We start from the raw sequence: 20,207 nt of genomic DNA, 5'->3' as shown, positions 1-20,207 counted from the left end.
ATAGTCAAATATTTTATTTCATTATTGCTTCTTCTCTTAGATATAGAATCTCAATCTAGAAATGCTAACGCCATGCAGAAAAACCATAAAACAGAAAGGCCATTTGTGTAAAGCAACAAGGTCCTACTTGTACAGCACGGGGCCCTGTATTCAACATCCTATGATTAAGCCATAATGGAAAAGAAAACGAAGAAGAATGCATATATGTGTATACCTCAATCACTTTGCTGTACAGCAGAAATTAACCCAGCATTGTAAATCAGCTATATTTCAAATAAAATAAATTAAAAAAAAAAGAGAAAGTCCCCCAAAGAGATCTGTTCTTTATACAATAAATACAGAGAACAGATTTCTTGGTTTTCACTTGGGAGTTTAGTGACTTTAAAATTTTTGTCCAAATGAAAACAGCTCCACTTTTTTGTCTCTCTGTAACATTAATACACATTCATATAGATAAACTAAGCAATCGTTGGCCAGTCGCTAAGTTGTGTCTGACTCTTTGTGAACCCATGGACTGCAGCACACCAGGCTTCCCTGTCCTTCACTATCTCTACGAGTTTGCTTAGACTCATGTCCATTGAGTCGGTGATGCTATCTAACCATCTCATTCTCTGCCACCCCTTTCTCCTTTGGCCTCCTAAGCAATATAGACAGATACATGGACAAAAAAAAAAGCTGAAATCACCGTTACAGTAGATAGCTGTTCAAACACAATTTTGTCTCAGGAGGCTCGGACAGCAGAGTCTGTTGTAGATCCTTGTTAAGAACTACTAATATGTCCTTCCTATGTTACATGTGTTACATCTTTTCACTATTTACTACACATGGGCACTTCTCATCTTTTTAATGGCAGCCTAGGGTTTCACAGTACTCATGTACCATAATTAAGCTTTTGATGAACTGGTCATAGCCGACCAACGGAAAAGTGCACACATGACCTTGTCTGTCTTTGGGATGAATTGTTGTTTAGTTGCTAAGTCATGTCTGACTCTTTTGCGACTCCATGGACTGTAGCCCACCAGGCTCCTCTGTCCATGGGATTTCCCAGGCAAGAATACTGCAGTGGGTTGCCGTTTCCTGCTCTAGGTGATCTTCCTGACTTGGGGCTGGAACCTGTGTCTCCTGCATTGGCAGGCGGATTCTTTACCACTGAACCATCTGGGAGGCCCGGGCTCCCAGAACTCCAGGCCTGTGCTCTTTCTTACCTGATTGAGTTGTACATTATTCCATGTGAAGGCTTGCTGTCGAGTTAGGAAAGCTCAGTACCTTCTGAAGATAGGGATTACGTTCTATTTTCTGGTCTTGTCCTCTGCACTGGTCACGTAAAAGCACTTAACTTCTTAATCAATTGATTGACATTTTCAGGAAAAGCCATTTTAAAATTTTTTCCCCTTAAAACACTTGTCCATAAGTATATCTAACCCCATATAACTTTTAAGGAGTGATCAAGACCAATTGCGATGAGGAAGGCAGCTTGGTAACTAAATTTAGTGATTAGCAAATCAGCCATGAGAGTTCTGAGTGACGGAGTTCTTTATGAAATACTGTACTGCTACCTACCGCTTCTTCTGCATCTGCCAGCTGACACCCTAAAAATGAAGTCAGGTTAGGGAAGGATGGTCGTTTCCTGGAGTCAAAAGCCCAGCAGGATTGCATTATAAAGTATCTGCAAAGACAACAGAACAGGAGCAAGACAGGAGATCTGAATGAAGCAAAATGGGTGACTTTCCACTTAACAAAGCACCATTTATTACTGCGGACCGACTTATTTATGGCGTGTTTGTCCTGAGGCAAGTACTGTCCTAGACTCAGAACTCATATCAGAAAGGACAAGTTAGATGATGCCTTTGGACAAATACAGTGTGGACCAGAATTCAGGAGAAGGGTCCCTCAAGTAAAAACTGAAACCCAGGAAAAGGTTCAGTTGTGTTCAGAAATTCCTGAAACCAAAGGGAAGAATTTCTTTTTCTTTTCTTAAGAGGAACCATGGGAACTTCATGCTAAGGAGTTTTACTTTTTTTCTCATGGGCTGGGGGCTAGACAGACTGTACATTTCCGATTTCAGCCACTTCTCAGCCTAACCTGTACTTACATTTCTTCCGTGGCATAAAATGGCTGGTCCATCTTGAACCCACTCTGGATGAGTTTGTAGAAGTTAGCATCAGCGGGAATCCCAGGGTAAGGATTGACACCTGGAAAAACAGGAGGGCGTATGACCATTTCTTTATCATTTATTCAATCAGCAGACACACAGATCCTCGCTTCCTGGACCAGCACTGTGAGGTGCTGGGCTCCTGGCAGAAGCCATGGTCCTGCTTGAGAGCAGGTTATAGGACAGACAGACAGACACCAGCGATAAACATAAAGGGGCTCAGGCTGCAACAGAAGTTAAGACTGGGGGGAGCTCTGGGAAGGGGCGTTTCCTCCACCCTTTGAAATAGGAGTGGGGGAGGGGTGCAGAGGGCACAGAATGCAGAAGCCCAGGGAACTGCAAGTCTTACCAAGCGAGAATATTTCCCAGAGTAATATTCCATACGACCAGACATCGCTTTTAATTGTGTAGATGCCCTCAAACAAGCTTTCAGGGGCCATCCACTTCACAGGCAGACGGGCCTGAATAAAACCCAAGCAGAGGTTGGTGGTGAATTTTCCACGAATAAACATCCCTTCTTTCCTCCAGTTAGTGAGATGATCACCTTTGTTTTCTCCCTAGTGTTAGTCGCTCTGGCCAGTCTGACTCTTTGCAACCCCATGGACTGTAGCCCGCCAGGCTCCTCTGTCCATGGCACTTTCCAGGCAAGAATACTGGAATGGGTTTTGCCATGCCTGCCTCCAGGGGATCTTCCTGATCCAGAGATTGAACCTACATCTCCAGCATTGCAGGCAATTCTTTACCGTCTGAGCCACCAGGGAAGTCCATTCTCTCCCTAAGGGCACTCTTACTGCTTCCCTGAGAAAATCTTATTTCCCAAGGGGACGTTTCTCACTGTCAGATTAATACTGTAACACATTAGCCTTAGACAAAAAAACTTTTGATTTCTTTAAAACTCAAGCTTGCATTTGGGGTTGGTAGGTTTCCAGTAGACTTTCCCTCCCCGATCCCCCCCCTCCCTCCCCGCAGTGAGGAGCAGCCAGTCACTTCCCCATAGGTAAGCGGATGCCGGTGAATTAGTGGAATATTTTGTCAAAGCATTTCTTGGAAGAATCTTAGTGGAAATCTCATCCACAGGAATGTGGTGAGGGCACACATGACACGGGGCTTGCAGAAATGACACCAGTTGGCGTCTGTGGCTTTAGTCACTCCCAGTGGCTTGATAGCAGTTTCAAATGCGTGTAGCCTCAGATTAGAATCAAGACACAGGGACAGATAGGTTCCTGGGGCTGAGAGTTTTGAAGAATTCTCCATTTCATGGATTGAGAACCCTTCACTGAGCACGTTTAATCTGCCAAGTAAAAGCAAAGCTCGAGAAAGAAACCCTGTTTTAAATTCTTTTCAAAAGGATGAGCTGGGAGAATCAAGCTGGCCAGTCTGGTTCTTTTGACTCATTAAAGGAATTAATTGTGGTTCCAAATGGAATTGGCTTTCCTGCTTAAGAAACCACCAGCTAGGAGGTTGAGGACTTTAAAGCCATTAGTTCATCCTATTTATGACTGCAGCTACAATAAGGGAGGCAGAGATCCAAACTCAGCTGAGTGTCTGATTCTAGTGGGAACACAGTTTAATTTGATTTGTAACCTTTATTGTATGTTTCCCCTCCACAGACACTTTCTTCCCTGCTGGTTTTGTTAGTTTATTCCCACAGCACTACGAGGTAGTGAGTAATCCTCATGGGAAACACTGAATCACTGTGGTTGTGCACAGACTGTGTGGCTTAGACCATTCACGATCTAACCCGTGTGCGGTGCAATATTCAGCAGGTGACGTTTCTCAACCACAGACGGGTACTTTGAGGACTGAGTCAATACCTGGAATACTTAGAATAGCACTTAGCACCCGGTAACCACAATACCAGCATTTGTTGTTATTATTCTTACTTCAAGAGTAGGGACAATAAAGCAGATAGAAATCATAAAAATGAATAGCCAGAAAGAAGAGGAGCTGAAATCCAGGTATTGTAACTCTTAAAAACCATATTCGTTCAGCTATACACCATTTTATCATCTTTTAGGAGTACTTTTAGGAGTTCTCTTATAAGTAACACACATATCCTCAGTTTTTTTTTTAAACAAGCAGATTCAGTAATGTTATGGCTTCCCAGGTGAGTCTGTGGTAAAGAACCTGCCTGCAGGAGAATTGAACCGCCTGAGGGTTCAGTCCCTGTGTTGGGAAGATCCCCTGGAAGAGGAAATGGGAACCCACTCCAGTTTCCTTGCCTGGAAAATCCCAATGGACAGAAGAGCCTGGTGGGCCTCATTTCATGGGGGTCGCAAATCAGACACAAACTTAAACATCACTGATGTTTTAGGTCTCCTTGCATAACAGTAACAGGATGACAAATATTCGGCAACTAACATTTGATTTAAATACTATGCCTTTTAAAAATGTATATTTAATGTTTAATTTATATGTTGTATTGTAAATGCTGTCTTGTAATGATTACCTATTCTCATGATCGAAAGTATAACACAATAGTCACTTAATAGCTAAAGGAAATGAAACGAGCACAAGTAACAAGATTTTTTTTTTAAGTATAGACTGCACTCCAAGGCCCTAATTGATAGGTGTGATGCTATTTTGTTCAACTTTTGTTACAGATGGAATAGTCCCTGATGCTGCAGAAAAACCTTGGAAGCATAAGGAAGTAGACTGCTGGGAGGAAGTTTTCTGAAGTTATCATAAATCACAAATGCACTACTGTGAGTGCAGATATTTAGATTAGCAATGACAAAACAAAATGTAGAGCACAGGGAACTATACTTGTGATAAATCATGATGGAAAAGAATATGAAAAAGAATGCATTTATATACATATATATATATGCATAACTGAGTCACTTTGCTGTACAGCAGTAACACATTATAATTCTACTATATTTCAATAACTGTAATGTGTTACTGCTGTACAGCAAAGTGGTTCAGTTATGCATATACATATGTGTATATATACATTCTTTTTCATATTCTTTTCCATCATATTTCAATAAAAAAGAATAAAATTATATTAAGTAAAATAAAACTCCCCCCCAAACAGGATAAAACTACATAAGAAACAGGAATCTCACATTTCCCCTGATGACGTAGTTGGAATCACTCATAATATCCCGAGCCAGCCCAAAATCAGCGATCTTCGCCACTTTCCCGTGGGTCACCAGGACATTCCTGGCTGCCAGGTCTCTGTGAAGACACTAGAAAGAACGAGATGGGAGTGTGATTTACCCGGTTGTATGTTTTCACAGAGGACAATCTTTCCTATCGTTTCAAGTTCAGTAGGAGTTACAGAGGGCTTCGCTGGTGGCTCAGATGGTAAAGAATCTGCCTGCAATGCAAGAGCTGCAGGAGACGTGGGTTCGATCTGCGGGTTGGGAAGATCCCCTGGAGGAGGAAATGGCAACCCACTCCAGTATTCTTGCCTGGACAATCCCATGGACAGAGAAGCCTGGTGGGCTGCAGTCCACGGGGTAGCAAAGAGTCGGACACGGCTGAGCAACTAAGCCCACAGGAGTTACAGATGATGGCAGGGCAGATCATAGAGACATCTTCTCTTTACTGAGTCCTGAGCAATCATCACAATGGGTAACACGGTGTTTGCACAAGTCAGCTGTTGTGGCTGCAGCTACTGGTGCTCCTTGGGGAACATTCCCAGAGGCCAAGGGGCCAGGTTCTGAGAAAGCAGGTCAAGCAAACCAGGTGCGTGTCTGGCTGTAAATGAGAGACACAGCAGCCCAGCCTCTGCTGGGCTCCAAAAAGAGTGCAGGAGCTTCTGGCAGAGACAAGCATGTTTCTCCTGACTGGAATGGAAAATAGCTTTGACAATAAAATGGCATAATATATTTTTAAAAATTCGGGAAAAATACTAGAAGTTTGGAAAGGTTGACTGAACTGGAATGAGAAGCAGCCCTGGGCTTCCCTGGTGGCTCAATGGTAAAGAATCTGCCTGCCGGGACTTTCCTGGTTGTCCAGTGGCTAAAACTCCATGCTCCCAATGCAGGGGGCCCAAGTTCGATCCCTGGTCAGGGAACTAGATCCCACGTGCTGCAACTAAATATCTTGCATGCTGTATCAAAGATGCCGCTTATCACAACCAAGAGCTGGCACACCCAAATAAGTAAAAAAAAAAAAAAAAAAAAAAAGAATCCACCTGCCAATGCAGGGGACACAGGTTCGATCCCTGATCTGGGAGCAACTAAGCCCCTGTGTCACAACTATTGAGCCTGTACTCTAGAGCCTGGGAGCCACAACTACTAAAAAAGAAACTTTTTTTCCTCCAAAATATTACAAAATAAAATCTCTGCCAGCCCCAGCACGAACTCTGTTCAGAAAATCTTTTCTACACGGCCTCTCCACCCTTGGGTCTGACATGCCTGTTTCTCCCCTGGGTTCCCAGAACTTAACTGAGCATAGCATTCATCTCAATCTAGTAGCATCTCTGCTTTTCTTTTTCTCCCCATCAGAGATAAGACCTGCCTTTGTATCTTGGCACCTGTCATGGTGCCTGGCACCGGTCAGCAGGCAATGCAGGATGGATTCACGCAGCCGCGGAGGAAACCCAGGGGCAGCCAGAGAAGTAGGGAGGAAACAAGGGAAGAGAGTGACGGTGACTCAGAGGGAAAACAGGGGAGCCTAGAGGGAAAACAGGGGAGAGAGTTCCAAAAAAGCAGATGTGCTGCGAACATTCTTATTAAAACAAGCCCGGGGAGGTGGGGGGGGGGGGCGGCGGTAAAAGGCAGTGCCCCTTGACCTCCAATGGTGAGTAGTTTGAATATTTACCTAACAACAGGCAACCGGGTCCCACAACAGGTCCAGCAACCGGGCTGGACCATCTAGGGAGATGCCATCAGCGTGTGTAAAGAAACTGGTGAAAGCGCTATTGCAGATGCAGAGGTGAGAAAGGGACTGACTCAGCAGCACGCTGTGAAGACAGGAGAGGAATATGTCCCGGGATGAGGGGTGGGGAAGGATTAGGAGACAGCATTCTTTTAACTATAGAGCAGGGATGCCCAACGTTGGAAAAGCAAAGCAGAGACATCAACATATTGATTGGGTTGGCCAAAATGTCTATTTGGATTTTTCCTTTACGTCCTATGGAAAAAACCCGAACGAACTTTTGGGCCAACCCAACATCCACAAAAGAAAAAAAAAAAAAAAATGGGATTCTAATTGGGGTTAACTGGAATTAATCTGGAGAGAACTGACTTTTAAACATAGAATCTCTCCTCTATGAACAAAATAGAACTCATTATTCAGGTCTCCCTTTTTGCCCTTTAACCAAGTTTCACAGGTTTCTTCATGTAGATCTTACATGTTTCTTGTTTATCTCAACCTGTTTCATAGTTTGGTTGTTCTTGTGAATAGGAATTTTTCCTGTCCTTCAAAGCTACTGATTTATTCCAGGTTCATCTTTTTCTTAAACCTGGGATATAGTCGACGTAATACATTATATTAGAGACAGCACATTTAAAATTTTTTCATTTATTTATTTATGAAATTTTTTGGCCACTCCACCTGGCATGTGGGATTAGTTCCCCAACCAGGAATCAAACGTGAATCCCCTGTGGTGGAAGTGTGGAGTCTTAACCACTGGGCCACCAGGGAAGTCCCTGAGAGAGCACATTATTTAAAAAAGAAAGAAAGAAAGATAAAAGTTGAAATTATTCTCTTCAAATTCAGGGAGAAAAGGGGAGAGTGCAAAGGGGCATGGAGGAGAGGGAGGGAGAGACTAGGAGACACTAAAGGAAAAGGTAGTGGGGGAGGAAGAAATTGGGGAAATAAAGAGAAAGTAAGACGGTAAGAAAACAGGAGAGGAAGCAGCCAGACAAGTGGCTGAAGTCGGCTTACAGGCAGCAGACATGTGACGCGTCAGAGAAAGGGCAGGACTGAAAGAGTATTACAGAAAGAATGCAAAATTAGGGTAGAGTCCCTGGAATGAGGAGGCTCTGAGGTGTCTGTGTAGCAGCCCCAGTGGATTAGTAGGCTCTCATAGCAGACACAGGTGGCCAGGGTGGCCGGCCTGGCCAACAGTGCCCCCAGAATCTGAACCTCCACCCATCCCCTGGGTCAAATGCAGGACACAGGCTGAACAACCTGAAGTGACTGTCTTATCCACGACTATATGACTATACGTGGCATTGAGGTGGGATTCCTGAGGACCTCCTGTCTGGAAGTTTCGGGGACTTTGGGCAGCCTGAAAGGGCTGGGATAGCCATCATGGAATAAGGGATCCTGGACCTTTATACTACAATTAGCCAAGAGCCCCAGTAACATCTTAGGTGACTCCAACAGTGCACAGGAGGGAAAGACAGACTTGAAGGGCTGCAAGTTAAAATAAACAAGAAAAAAAAAAAACCCAACCAGCACCTCTTCTTCCAAATTATCTTTTTGTTGTTGTTGTGAGTTTTGCCTTTAAAAAGGAGCTTACCGACTTAAATTCCAGAAATTCCATTCCTTTGGCCACTTGATATGCAAAGCAAAGGAGATCTTCAAAGGTCAGTACATTCAGGTCTTCTTCTTCCTCCAGCCTTTTTTGGTTTTCGTATTCAATTTCATCTGTAAAATAGAACTGGTGCTCATTTTTGCCAAAATGCAAAGAAGCTGCCTTATGGAAGGGGGGAAGGGCGAGATAAGGGGAGGGGATTTAGAAGTACAAACTATTATGTATAAAATAAGCTACAAGGATAAATTGCACAACACAAGAAATATAGCTGATAGTCTATAATGAATATACATGGAGCAGAACCTTTAAAAATTGTGAAGCACCATGTTGTACATCTGTACAATATATATTGTAACTTATATAATATTGTACATTAGCCATACTTAAAAAAAAAGTTACTTTATAAATTTCTGTGAGCACCTCGTGTACAAATGGAGCTGTTACATCATCTTTCTGGTGGCCCCAGGATTAACTTATTTATGCAGAGTACTGTGAAGCCTAGGAGGCTTCCCAGGCAGCTCAGTGGTGAAGAATCCTCCTGCCAATACAGGAGACATCGGTTTGATCCCCACTTTTTGGCTGAATGACTTTGAACAGCTGAGCCACAGTTTTCTCATGTGTAAAAGGGGGTTAATCAAACTTTCCTCATTGGACTCTTAGAAGGATTGACTGGAAGAACATTAAAGGCACAGACAGTTCATAAAATGTAGTAGATAATTGGTCTTTCTTTTCCCTACATGGCAAAAATACCTAGTGCAAAAGAAAAGCATCTGGGACTTCCAGATCTCCTGGAAGACAAGTGGCAACCCATTCCAGTATTCTTGGCAGGATAATTCTGTGGACAGAAGAGCCTAGGGGGCTAGAGTCCATGGGGTCGCAGAGAGTCCGACACGACTGAGCATGCATGCATCCGCATACATGCAGCCTAGGCAGAGTCACCTAAAGAGTCTCTTTGATTAGAGGAGTGAATTCTCCAGCTCTTGGGTGATAAATCAGAGGTCTCAGGTGCTCTTCTTTTTTTTTTTTTTGGTGGCGCCACATGGCTTGGGGGATCTTAGTTCTCCGACCAGGGATGGAACTCAGGCCCCCTGCATTGGAAGCACAAAGTCTTACCCTCTGGACCGCCAGGGAAGTCCCAGATGCCCTTCTTTTGCACTAGGTAGTTCTGCCATGTCAGGAAAAGAACGACCAGTTATCTACCACATATTATGAACTGTTTGTGCATTTAATGTTCTTCCGGTCAATCCTTCTAAGAGTCCAATGAGGAAAGTTTGATTAGCCCCCTTTTACACATGAGAAAACTGTGGCTCAGCTGTTCAAAGTCATCCCGCCAGAAATTGGGGGAACCCGGGGGTTAACCTGACTTCCATCTGACTCCAGAACTCATCATTACTTCCACTTACTAGGTAATAAGTGGCTCTAATAAATTTATGACTTTTAAAAAGACTAACCTGACTGATCAAATAAAATAGCCCTTCATGTTTATTAGCTGAAACATTGACATAAAATTCATAATACATACATTGACGGTTTTTTACTACCTTTAGGGCAAACATGCATTAATGAAGTCTATAGATGATGTTAGCAAAGAAAAACATGCTTTCGCATTTACACACCTTTAAAAAATATAATAGTAAACACAGAACTTTTGCATCTGTTTCTATTTGTAAGCGCTGTTTAGAATAAAATATTACCTTCAGACTGAAATGAATTCCCATTGAACCCTGAGATAGGATCTGAGTCCGGGTGTATTTGAACTTCTCTTGAACCTGGCATACTATTTAAAAAAAGAAAAGTTACATCATTATTTATGTTCTTTTGAGTAGAGATTTTATTTTAAAATATACAATTCATCAAAGAAATGAATTCCAATTACAAGTGGGGTTTTAAATTAAAAGCATAGCATCAACCTGTCCTTTTCTTGTATGTGGACATTAAAAACATCTGTGTAATTGAGCTTGGCCATCAAACTAGGTTAAGAGTGATTCCCATTCTCTGTTTGGAATCTTCTGGTTCAAAGAGGACCTCACTCAGTTCTTCCCACACGCCTACAAGCTGGGTGTCAAAGCCACATTTCATAAAAGAGAAATTAGGCTGGATGAGATAAATATGATTTGCTGAAATCACGAAGCTAATAAGGAGTGTGACTTTCCCTATAAAAAGTCCATGCCATGCAAATCTTCTATAGAGAACTTTAAGTGTTTCATCATGGTTTTTTTTTTTTTTTTTTCCAAGTTGGCCTTTGTAAAGCTCATTTCCTTTCCCTGTGAAATTAACAAGTAGTAACACTGAGAATCTCTGTTATGTATAACATAGAACTCTTCACTGAGGAATTCTGTATGCATGATATACAATGATTCCATTTTTTCCAGCATAAGAGTTTACTCTAATTACAATATCCATATCTTTACAAAATGGTTTAATGATTTCAGACCACAAATATTCCAAAAGTAATTGCTTTGTGTTTTTAATATCCAGTGACTGGAATGAATTGAAGGTGCTGAGTTGACCACCACAGTTGTCACTAACCAGAGTGTTGGTCACACATGACTCTGTTCTAGAACACAGATGACATTACAGAATCCTCTTGGTCTAAGAATATGAACTGAGAAAGGAACACAGAAGGGAAGATTGGTGTGAATCGTCAAGGACAGCTGCACAAAGACACACCTGGGGTCTCCATGGGGTCCCCGGCTTCAGGATGTTAGTCTGTCTCAGCACTAGAAGGCCAGAGGCATGTGCTGAAACATACATGCCAAGGAAACAAGGAATCTCTAACGCACCCTCCATACATCCCCCCATAAAGTTAAAAGTCTTTAACAAGTCCACCTCTAGAAAAAGGGACAGCTTTCATGTAGGAGGGAAATAGAAATGCACTAGGGATTGAGGACCATTCTGTCAGAGCGCCTGTGAATTCACTCTGAGAAGGGTGTTACTGAGCTACAACATTCAAGTAATCAGCAAGAAATTTCCAAGGATGAGGATGAGCATTCTGCCAAACCTACATACAGCCTGTGGGGACCACGAACCACTCAGGAGCCCAATGGATGGCAGAGCACAGAGATGAACATCACCCCGACTTTATTTTGCTCCCATCGTTATGCCAATCAATCCACCCTAATTTTTCAAGATCCATTTTATGACTTTAGAGCTCTTTTGTGCAATACTCCCAGGACCTGCACTACTTTCTAGGAATATAACAGGGACTTTGGGAAAGGCGCTCTCTCTTCCTACCAATATCCATATGTCAATCAGGAGGCCTGACAGATTGAATTACTCACCTTTCCTAAAACTGAATATATGTCTAGGATGTGATTGTGCAAGTGGGCTGAAATCACTGGTTCAGCTACAGTGTCTGTACTGTAGGACAGGGGAAACTTCATTGTTCATATCAGCAGGGAAACTATGGCAAAGATAAATGACCCTCCTAGGTCTTCAAACACACAGACCACACTGTGCTGGACAGTGGCCCTTAGAAACTGGCTGGTGGGGTGCATTTAACCATCATACTTTGTCTGCTCTGTAATGTATTATTTTAAGTCTCTTACCTGGAATTAGGGTGTGATTGGAAAGTGGGATAAAAACTGAAATTATGTTCCTTGAAAATCTCCGTCCACGTCCTGTGAAATTTTTCTCTTTTACTTCTTAGATAGTTGAGAAGGTCGCCGTAGCAACAGTATTCAAAAATCAAGTAAATTGGTCCTGAAATAGTGACGGTTTTAATTCCAGGTATACAGACACCACATAGTTTTTTTAGACATCTGTGTAGCAGAAACCTCACTCTATGAGAACTTGGTGGGGAGAGGTGGGAAGACAATTCTCTCCGAACCTATCTCATCTTGGACTTTAAAGTCAATTTCAGTTTTTTGTCCAGATTCTTTGGAAAGCTGTCTCTTCTTGCCTTCCACTTTGGCTCAGCCAATAACCACTGGCCCCCAGGATTCTCCAGTTTACAATGGATAATAATATGCTGCCTGCACTGGGACCACTTGGTAAATATATGCTGATTTGTGGTTTGCCTGAGGAGGGAGAAATATATCCCTGCTGCTGCTGTTGCTGCATCGCTTCAGTTGTGTCCAACTCTGTGCGACCCCATAAAGGGCAGCCCACCAGACTTCCCGTCCCTGGGATTCTCCAGGCAAGAACACTGGAGTGGGTTGCCATTTCCTTCACCAATGCATGAAAGTGAAAAGTGAAAGTGAAGTCGCTCAGTCGTGTCCGACTCTAGCGACCCCATGGACTGCAGCCTACCAGCCTCCTCCGTCCATGGGATTTTCTAGGCAAAAGTACTGGAGTGGGGTGCCATTGCCTTCTCCGAATATATCCCTAGTCACCTCTTAAAGGGCTTCCGAGGTGCTGCTAGTGGTAAAGAATCTGCCTGCTAATGCAGGAGACAGCAAGAGATGCAGGTTTGATCCCTGGGTCGGGAAGATCCCCTGGAGGATGGCACAGCAACCCACTCCAGTAATTCTTGCCTGGAGATCCCATGGACAGAGGAGCCTGGCGGGCTGCAGTGCATGGGGTTGCAAAGACCTGACTAAAGTGACTTAGCACGCATGCACCTCTTAAATCCATTTTCTCCTTATTTCTGGCTGGCTGACCCCAAAGGAGTGACGTTTGGGCACAGGGTTCGGGCAATTCCAGGAAGAAGGGAGAGAATCAGAGCGTGGGCTCCACTGGATTCTCGGAGAATAGAGTTTGAAGGCCCTCCATGGCTGTACTTATTTAAAGCAGCCCAGTTGGGGCAGTGGCCAAGCTCTGCAGCCAGGGAGAAGCACCTCCTGGGCAGGTAGAGAAACACAAAATGTGCTTGCGATGTTGTTATTATTATTTTTTTTAATTTAACTTTTTTGCCATGTCACGCCACGAGGCTTGCAGAGTCTTAGTTCCCTGACCAGGAATTGAACCCTGGACATGGCAGTGAACATGCCATGTCCTAACCACTGGTGGTGGTGATGGTTCAGTGCCTAAGTCATGTCCCAATCTTTGCGAACCCATGGACTGTAGCCCACCAGGCTTCTCTGTCCATGGGATTCACCAGGCAGGAATACTGGAGCGGGTTGCCATTTCCTGTTCCAGGGGATCTTCTTGACCCAGGGATAGAACCCGTGTCTCCTCCACTGCAGGCGGATTCTTCACCACTGAGCCACCAGGGAAGGCCCCTGATCACTAGATAGCCAGGGAATTCCTTTTAAGTAAGTTAGAATTCCATGACATTGCCCAGTGAAGACTGGCATTGTCTACACTGATGCATTTAACCCTGAAGCACTGTATGTCTAATCCCACTTGGGTTTGGGGGCCCACACTGTGACTGAGAAAAGGAGAGAAACAGGACAACAAACACCATCTTTGTCTCCAGGCTAAAATCTTCTAGGTGATCTGAGTGGGAACCGGTTACCTGACAGGGTGCACGCCCCCAGGAGATTCACAATATTCTCGTGGCTGCCCAGGTGGGTCATCATTTTGAGTTCAGACATGAGAGCCTCTCTCTCCGAGCTGTCTGCTTTTTCTGTCAATGGCAGGGCATCACAAATGAAAAATGGAAGTAAAATAGGTATTTTAGATTATTTGATAAATTAAAATCTTCCTCTGTTCAGAGAAGATTTGCATAAGAGTTTTAAAATACATTCAATAATACAAACATTTTGAATAGTAATGCACTATGTTTTAAGGCAGAATTTCAAAGATTGCAGCATGAAAGTTGAATCAAATAATGTGCTTTTTCTACTGGACTTTACTCTGCATGCAACATAAAAACCTTTAGAATTGACCCTTAAACAAGAAAAGAAAAAAAATAATAACACATGACTTTCCTCCACAGTAGAAGTTAATGAATATGCTGAAGGGAGAAGCATGCTTTTTTTTTTTTTTTTTTTGACTCTTGGTTTGTTGAAGTCATAGAGTGACAAGATGGGAATGCTAGTGAGGGTTCCAGCCTGTGATCCTCAGATCTAGAACCTTAAATTTGTCAGGAATCCAATGGTCAGGAGGTCATGCAAGCTGCCTGAGTGCTCAGTTGCTAAGGTGGCTCTGACTCTTTGTGACTCTATGGACTGTAGCCCTCCAGGTTACTCTGTCCATGGGATTTTCCAGCCAAGGATATTGGAGTGGGTTGCTATTTCCTTCTTTGGGGGTTTTCCCCACCCAGGGATTGAACCCGCCAACCCATGTCTCCTGCATTGGCAGGCAGATTCTTTACTGCTGAGCTACCTGGGAAACCTGGAGAGAAGGTCAGGGAGGACCAATTCTCACCGACCAAGTTCTCAAGAAACTCCTTACTTGTTAATGAGGACCTGCTGACTAGGCTAGAATGTATCTACTACTTCCCCTGGAGTAAGGCTAGATAGTTTAGCAAATTTTACTTGGCATCTTGCTTAGAAATGTGGCATGGAGGTACTTATTGGTGAATTTAAAGATTTCCTGTTATTGAGGCCAATGTGCCCAGGTAGTCAGGACACCTGCCGCTGCCAGGAGGCTGCTGGAGCCCTAGAGGCCAGGGCAGGGTCTCAGGATCTTGCCCTCCAGGCACCCACCCCTCTGTTTCTTTACATTCAGTGGAGATTTGATTGGCTATTTCTGGGTGTCATTGTTTCATCCTGGAAGATGCTAGCCTTTGTGCGGCTTTTCCAGAGTTTCAGTACATCTACTTTGACTTGTGTGAGCTCTCAGGAGCATCTGGATTTCCAACTCCTTGGCCTAGGAGTGACATCGGGACCCACTCTGCGTCCCATCTCCTGCTGCCTCACGTTGTACAAGGATTCGTGCCTTTCGGGTGTCCATGTCCTGTTCCTCATGACCCAAAGGACATACTTTACAACGACCCTAACTTTTTCAAAGCACTTTCATATACCACTACCTGACTTTCATTCATTCATTCAACAAGTATTTATTGAATGCCTATTGGGTAGGAGGCAATGTGCCAGGACTTGGGGGGAATAAATAGTAGAAAGACACAGCCCCTGTCTTCCTGGAGCTCAGAGCCCCCCTGAAAGGGGAGACAAGTAAATGAACATAGTGTCATTAAATGCCATATGGGACGAGCGAATCTATTGATGAAACAGAAGCAGACTCACAGACATAAAGAACAGACTTGTGGTTGCCAAGGAGGAGGGGCGTGGGGGGAGAGGTGGACTGGGAGTTTGAGGTTAGCAGATGCAAATTATTATCTATAGGATGGACAAGCAACAAGGTCCTACTGTATAGCAGAGGGAATCAAATTCAATATCCTGTGATAAAACATCACGGAAAAGAATATAAAAAATAATGTACACATATGTACAACTGAGTCACTTTGCTGTATAGCAGAAACTAATACAGCACTATAAATCATACTTCAGTATAAATTATACTTCAGTAAAAATAAAAAAACAAATGCCACATGGAAAATGAATGTGGCATGCTGCCCCACACAAGAGGGACACCTAACTCAGACTTGGGGAGGGTGGGGAAGGGGATACTAAACGTTTATGCCGAGACCTGAGGGAAAACAGGAGTTAACCAAGTGAACTCAGAATGGGAAGGATGAGGAAGAAGTCCTGAAGTCACTGGATGGGCCAAGATCAAGAAAGAGGACCACATGAAAGCAACCTAAATGCCCATCAACAGAGGAATGGAGAAAGAAGATGAGGTACAATGGAATATTACTCGGCCATGAAAAGGCATGAGACTGTGTCGTTTGCAGAGACACGGACAGATCTAGAGACAGTCAAACAGTGAAGTAAGTCACAAAGAGAAAAACAAATACCATACAATATCACTTATATGTGAAACCTAGGAAAATGGTACAGGTGAATTTATTTGCAAAGCAGACACAGAGAACAAGCTTATAGATACCAAGGGGTGGCGGAGTAGGATGAACTGAGAGACTGGGATTGAAATATATACACTGTTGATACTATGTATAAAATAGATAACTAATGAGAACCTACTGTAGAGCACAGGGAACTCGACATAATGCTCTATGGTGACCTAAATGGGAAGGAAATCTAAAAAAGAGGAAATATACGTATATGTGTAACTGACTCACTTTGTTGTACAGCAGAAACTAACACAGCATTGCAAAGCAACTACGTGTGAGTGTGAGCTCAGTTGTGTCTGACTTTTTTGCAACCTCATGGACTGTAGCCCACCAGCTCCTTCTGTCCATGAAATTCTCCAGGTAAGAATACTGGAGCAGGTTGCCATTTCCTATACTCCAGGGTATCTTCCCAACCCAGGGATCAAACCCACGTCTCTTGCGTCTCCTGCATTGGCAGATGGATTTTTTACCCCAGGAAACCTCAAAGCAACTACACTCCAATGAAATTTAAAAAAAGAAAAAGAAAGAGATAGAGGACAGCATCCAAAATATACAGATCTGCCCTTATGAGGCTTGCAGACTACGGGGGCAGCTAACACACTAGTTAAATAACTGAACAGCCATGTAATTATAGTTGTGATCAATTTTATGGGAGGGAAAAGCCCAGAGGGAGCTAGGCTATAGCATCTAGCAAGGAACTTGAGCTCATCTGGGGCGTGAGAACGGCTTCCCAGAGGAAGTGGTATCTGAGCTGAGATCTACAGGAGGAGCAGGCGGTGACGCCGTGAAAGGGGAAGGGGAAGGATGGATGTGCAAAGGCCCTGAGGCGGGAAGAGCACGTCACTCCAGAGGAACTGAGAGCTGCGAGGGCAGAGGCGAGCTGCAGCCACGTCGTGCTGGGCTGTGTGGACTGTGCAAGATGAAAGCAACTGGGAAGGTTAAGTAGGAAAATTATGTGACCAGCTTTGCATTTCAGAAGCATCACTTGGGCTTCAGAATCCAGAAGGAGGTTAGAGTGCATATAGAGTAGCTTCTTCGAAGGCTGGTGCATCCATTCAGAAGAGACAGGCAGTAACAGGGGTTAAGAGAAAAGAGGATGGACTCAAGAGGCACCTGCAGGAAGCCTGATAGGAATAGTTACAATGAGGATGGTTTCTAGGATGAGTCAGTCCCAGGTCCCTGTGGCCCGTGGCCAGTCACTGGTACTTATAACCAACCGGTGAGAGAGGGAGTATCAACCAAGGGCCAGGGTTGGAAGAGTCCACTTTGGATAGGCTGTCTTTGAGGGACCCTGGAGACATTCAGGCATGTGGACATAACCCAAAGCTTAGCAGGGAGATGCAATCGTGAGAACCATTGGTACACGGGATGAGGTCATGGGCGAGCTGAGACAGCCCTTGAGTATGAGGAGTGGAAAGGAAAGTGGGACCCTGAGTAAGCCTTCAGGAACTCCACGTGAGAGATGGATGAGAAGATGAGGGAGCAGCCAAGGACAGTGCAGCAGTCAGAGGGTGGGAGGAAACCAGAAGAATACAGCGCCATGGAAACTGAAGGAAGAGAGCACATAAAGGTGGAGGGAACCGTCGATCGTGCCAACTGGTGCTGAAAATTGAAGCAACATGAGGACAGAAAAATGCCCATTAGACTTAGTTCATGGTGGAGGCAGTGGAGGGTGGGCTCATGATCACTTAGAGCCAGCTGGGGGCACTCTTGCTAAGTGAATGATGCTCATAAAGGATGTTGGGAGGGAGGGGTGAGAAACGAGTGGGGATACAGAAGGCACCGATTCCCTCTTCTACCCGGCGCCCATGTCACCATGTAAGACACACAGCTGCCTGTAGCAACAGTAACCCCAAAGCTGAAAAGCACCTAAGCAGACAGAGGAGAGGAAGAAGAGGTGGACTTGAGTTCTATATTCATGACTTAGTGGACACCAACCCCAACTCACTCCCTTTTAAGCTTTGAAGCCGGGCAAGCAGTACCCATAACCATGATGGAAAAGAGGAGGTGGCAGGCGGCACCTCCTCTTGGCGCGTCTCTGTACCTTTCAGCATCTTGACTGCAACCTGGATGGAGACCCCTGTCTTACTAATTCCGTAGGCGGTCGCATTCATCACTTTTCCAAAAGCACCCGACCCCAGGACCTTCCCTGCAAGATACGTGGTGAGTGAGTGAGCGTTCGCTGAGGATTTTCCCACAGGAAGGAAACAGGTGAAACATCCGATTCTTACCAAATTCTAAGTTTTCTCTTGGAAACTCCCATTTGAGATCATACTCATATTCTCTGAAGTCAATGTACAAGTACTCGTTATCCAGAGAGCCGGTCACCTGCACCATCTGCAGCTGGCTTTCGTAACGAAATTGCTTCCGAGAGGAAATAATGAGTCAGTTAGCCACAGGGCATTCTTTAGATATGGGACACAGTGACAGCTTTTTTTTTTAAACCTTTGCTTTTACCTTTTTGTACTTGTGACAAATCAGCATGGTTAAAACGGCAATGAAGGGAAGACAGAGGCCAATTGTCGCATAGAATGAGATGTTGTCCTGGATGGAAGGGAAGGGCCCTGCAACAGAAGAGCATCCCGGAGCAGTGGGTGAGAACCCGGAGATCGCAGGCTCGCTGCAATCTCTCACATCCTGTCTGAGGGGCTGTTATTTGTGATGCTTACAAGCCCTCTATGCACAGAAGCCCACAGAAAAATCAGGCCATGTTCATATAAAGAACACTTCCCTCCCAGAAAATTTTAGATGATTCTGAACCCATTTTATTTATTTGGCCACACCCTGTGGCATGTGGGATCTTAGTCCCCTGACCAGGGTTGGAACCCATGCCCCCTGCATTGATGCACAGAGTCTTAACCACTGGTCAGTCAGGGGAGTCCCTCTGAGCCCAGTGTAAAAAATCATTTACTAGGGGTTTTAAGGATTACACCTATTTAAACCCACAGGATAGTCAAGCCAGATTAGAAAAAAAAAAAAGAAGAAGTCTGTCTACCATATATAAAATAGATAAACAACACAGTGCTAGTATATAGCACAGGGGACTATATTTAATACCTTGTAATAAACTATAATGGAAAAGAATCTGCAAAGTCACACGTGTGACTGAATCAAGAATGTTTTTCTACTATACATAAAGTAGACAAACAACACAGTCCCACTATACAGCAAAGGGAACTATCAACATATTCTGTATTTTGTAATAAACTATAATGGAAAAGAATTTGAAAAAGAATACACATATAAAACTGCATCACTTTGCTGTACGCCCAAGACTAACACAACAACATTGTAAATCAACTATACCTCAATTTGAAAAAAAAAAGAAACTTGTGTTCCCACAATGAAGCTGTCATATGAATGTGGGGAAGTTAGTTTGGGGATGCTGGTGATTCTAAACCATTAGTGTAGGCGGCCAGGTTTCAGAATTGCTTAATTTCAGAGGGCTCTAAATATCAAACCAAAAATGATAAAACAGCAGGCTAAAAGGCAAATAAGGAGATTAACTGAAAGGGAAAGAGGTAAAGACTCCAAATTACTAAATCTGTCTCCCTGGATCTGGATCTCTGTTTGTTGTTGCTGTTGTTCAGTCGCTAAGTTGCGTCCGACTCTTTGCGACCTCAGGGACTGTAACCCACCAGGCTCCTCTGTCCATGGGATTCTCCAGGCAAGAACCTGGAGGTTTGCCATTTCCTTCTCCAGGGGATCTTTCTGATCCAGGGATCAAATTTGAGACTCCTGCTTCGCAGGCAGATTCCTTACCACTGAGCCACCAGGGTTGTCAGGGTAGATGCCCACTATACCAGGAGTTTGGGGTT

General features: G+C 43.9%; 1 protein-coding gene and 1 non-coding gene across 4 annotated transcripts in view; one reads left to right on the top strand and one right to left on the bottom strand.

Moving 5' to 3' along the window:
* FLT3 (fms related receptor tyrosine kinase 3) overlaps positions 1 to 20,207 on the bottom strand; it is a 69,899-nt gene that overhangs the window by 742 nt on the left and 48,950 nt on the right. For 2 of the 3 annotated variants that reach the window (XM_025000075.2, XM_025000074.2), the window contains exons 13-23: positions 18,847 to 18,953; positions 18,621 to 18,753; positions 18,434 to 18,538; positions 13,990 to 14,100; positions 12,140 to 12,293; positions 10,286 to 10,368; positions 8,577 to 8,704; positions 5,224 to 5,346; positions 2,502 to 2,613; positions 2,093 to 2,192; positions 1,561 to 1,666 (exon numbers count right to left, since the gene is read on the bottom strand). In XM_025000075.2, the coding sequence (XP_024855843.1) occupies positions 1,561 to 1,666; positions 2,093 to 2,192; positions 2,502 to 2,613; positions 5,224 to 5,346; positions 8,577 to 8,704; positions 10,286 to 10,368; positions 12,140 to 12,293; positions 13,990 to 14,100; positions 18,434 to 18,538; positions 18,621 to 18,753; positions 18,847 to 18,953 (1,262 nt within the window). The remainder of the gene's footprint in view (positions 1 to 1,560; positions 1,667 to 2,092; positions 2,193 to 2,501; positions 2,614 to 5,223; positions 5,347 to 8,576; positions 8,705 to 10,285; positions 10,369 to 12,139; positions 12,294 to 13,989; positions 14,101 to 18,433; positions 18,539 to 18,620; positions 18,754 to 18,846; positions 18,954 to 20,207) is intronic. The other variant, XM_025000076.2, reaches the window with a different exon arrangement.
* Positions 7,198 to 7,279, top strand: MIR2285O-2 (microRNA mir-2285o-2). Its single transcript, NR_107747.1, has one exon. It is a non-coding gene; the product is annotated as a microRNA mir-2285o-2 (primary transcript).

The sequence above is a fragment of the Bos taurus genome, chromosome 12, assembly GCF_002263795.3.
Source record: "Bos taurus isolate L1 Dominette 01449 registration number 42190680 breed Hereford chromosome 12, ARS-UCD2.0, whole genome shotgun sequence".
NCBI classification, from domain to species: domain Eukaryota; kingdom Metazoa; phylum Chordata; class Mammalia; order Artiodactyla; family Bovidae; genus Bos; species Bos taurus.
The sequence above is the reverse complement of the archived record's forward strand: the minus strand, read 5'-3'. Positions and strand labels throughout refer to the sequence as shown.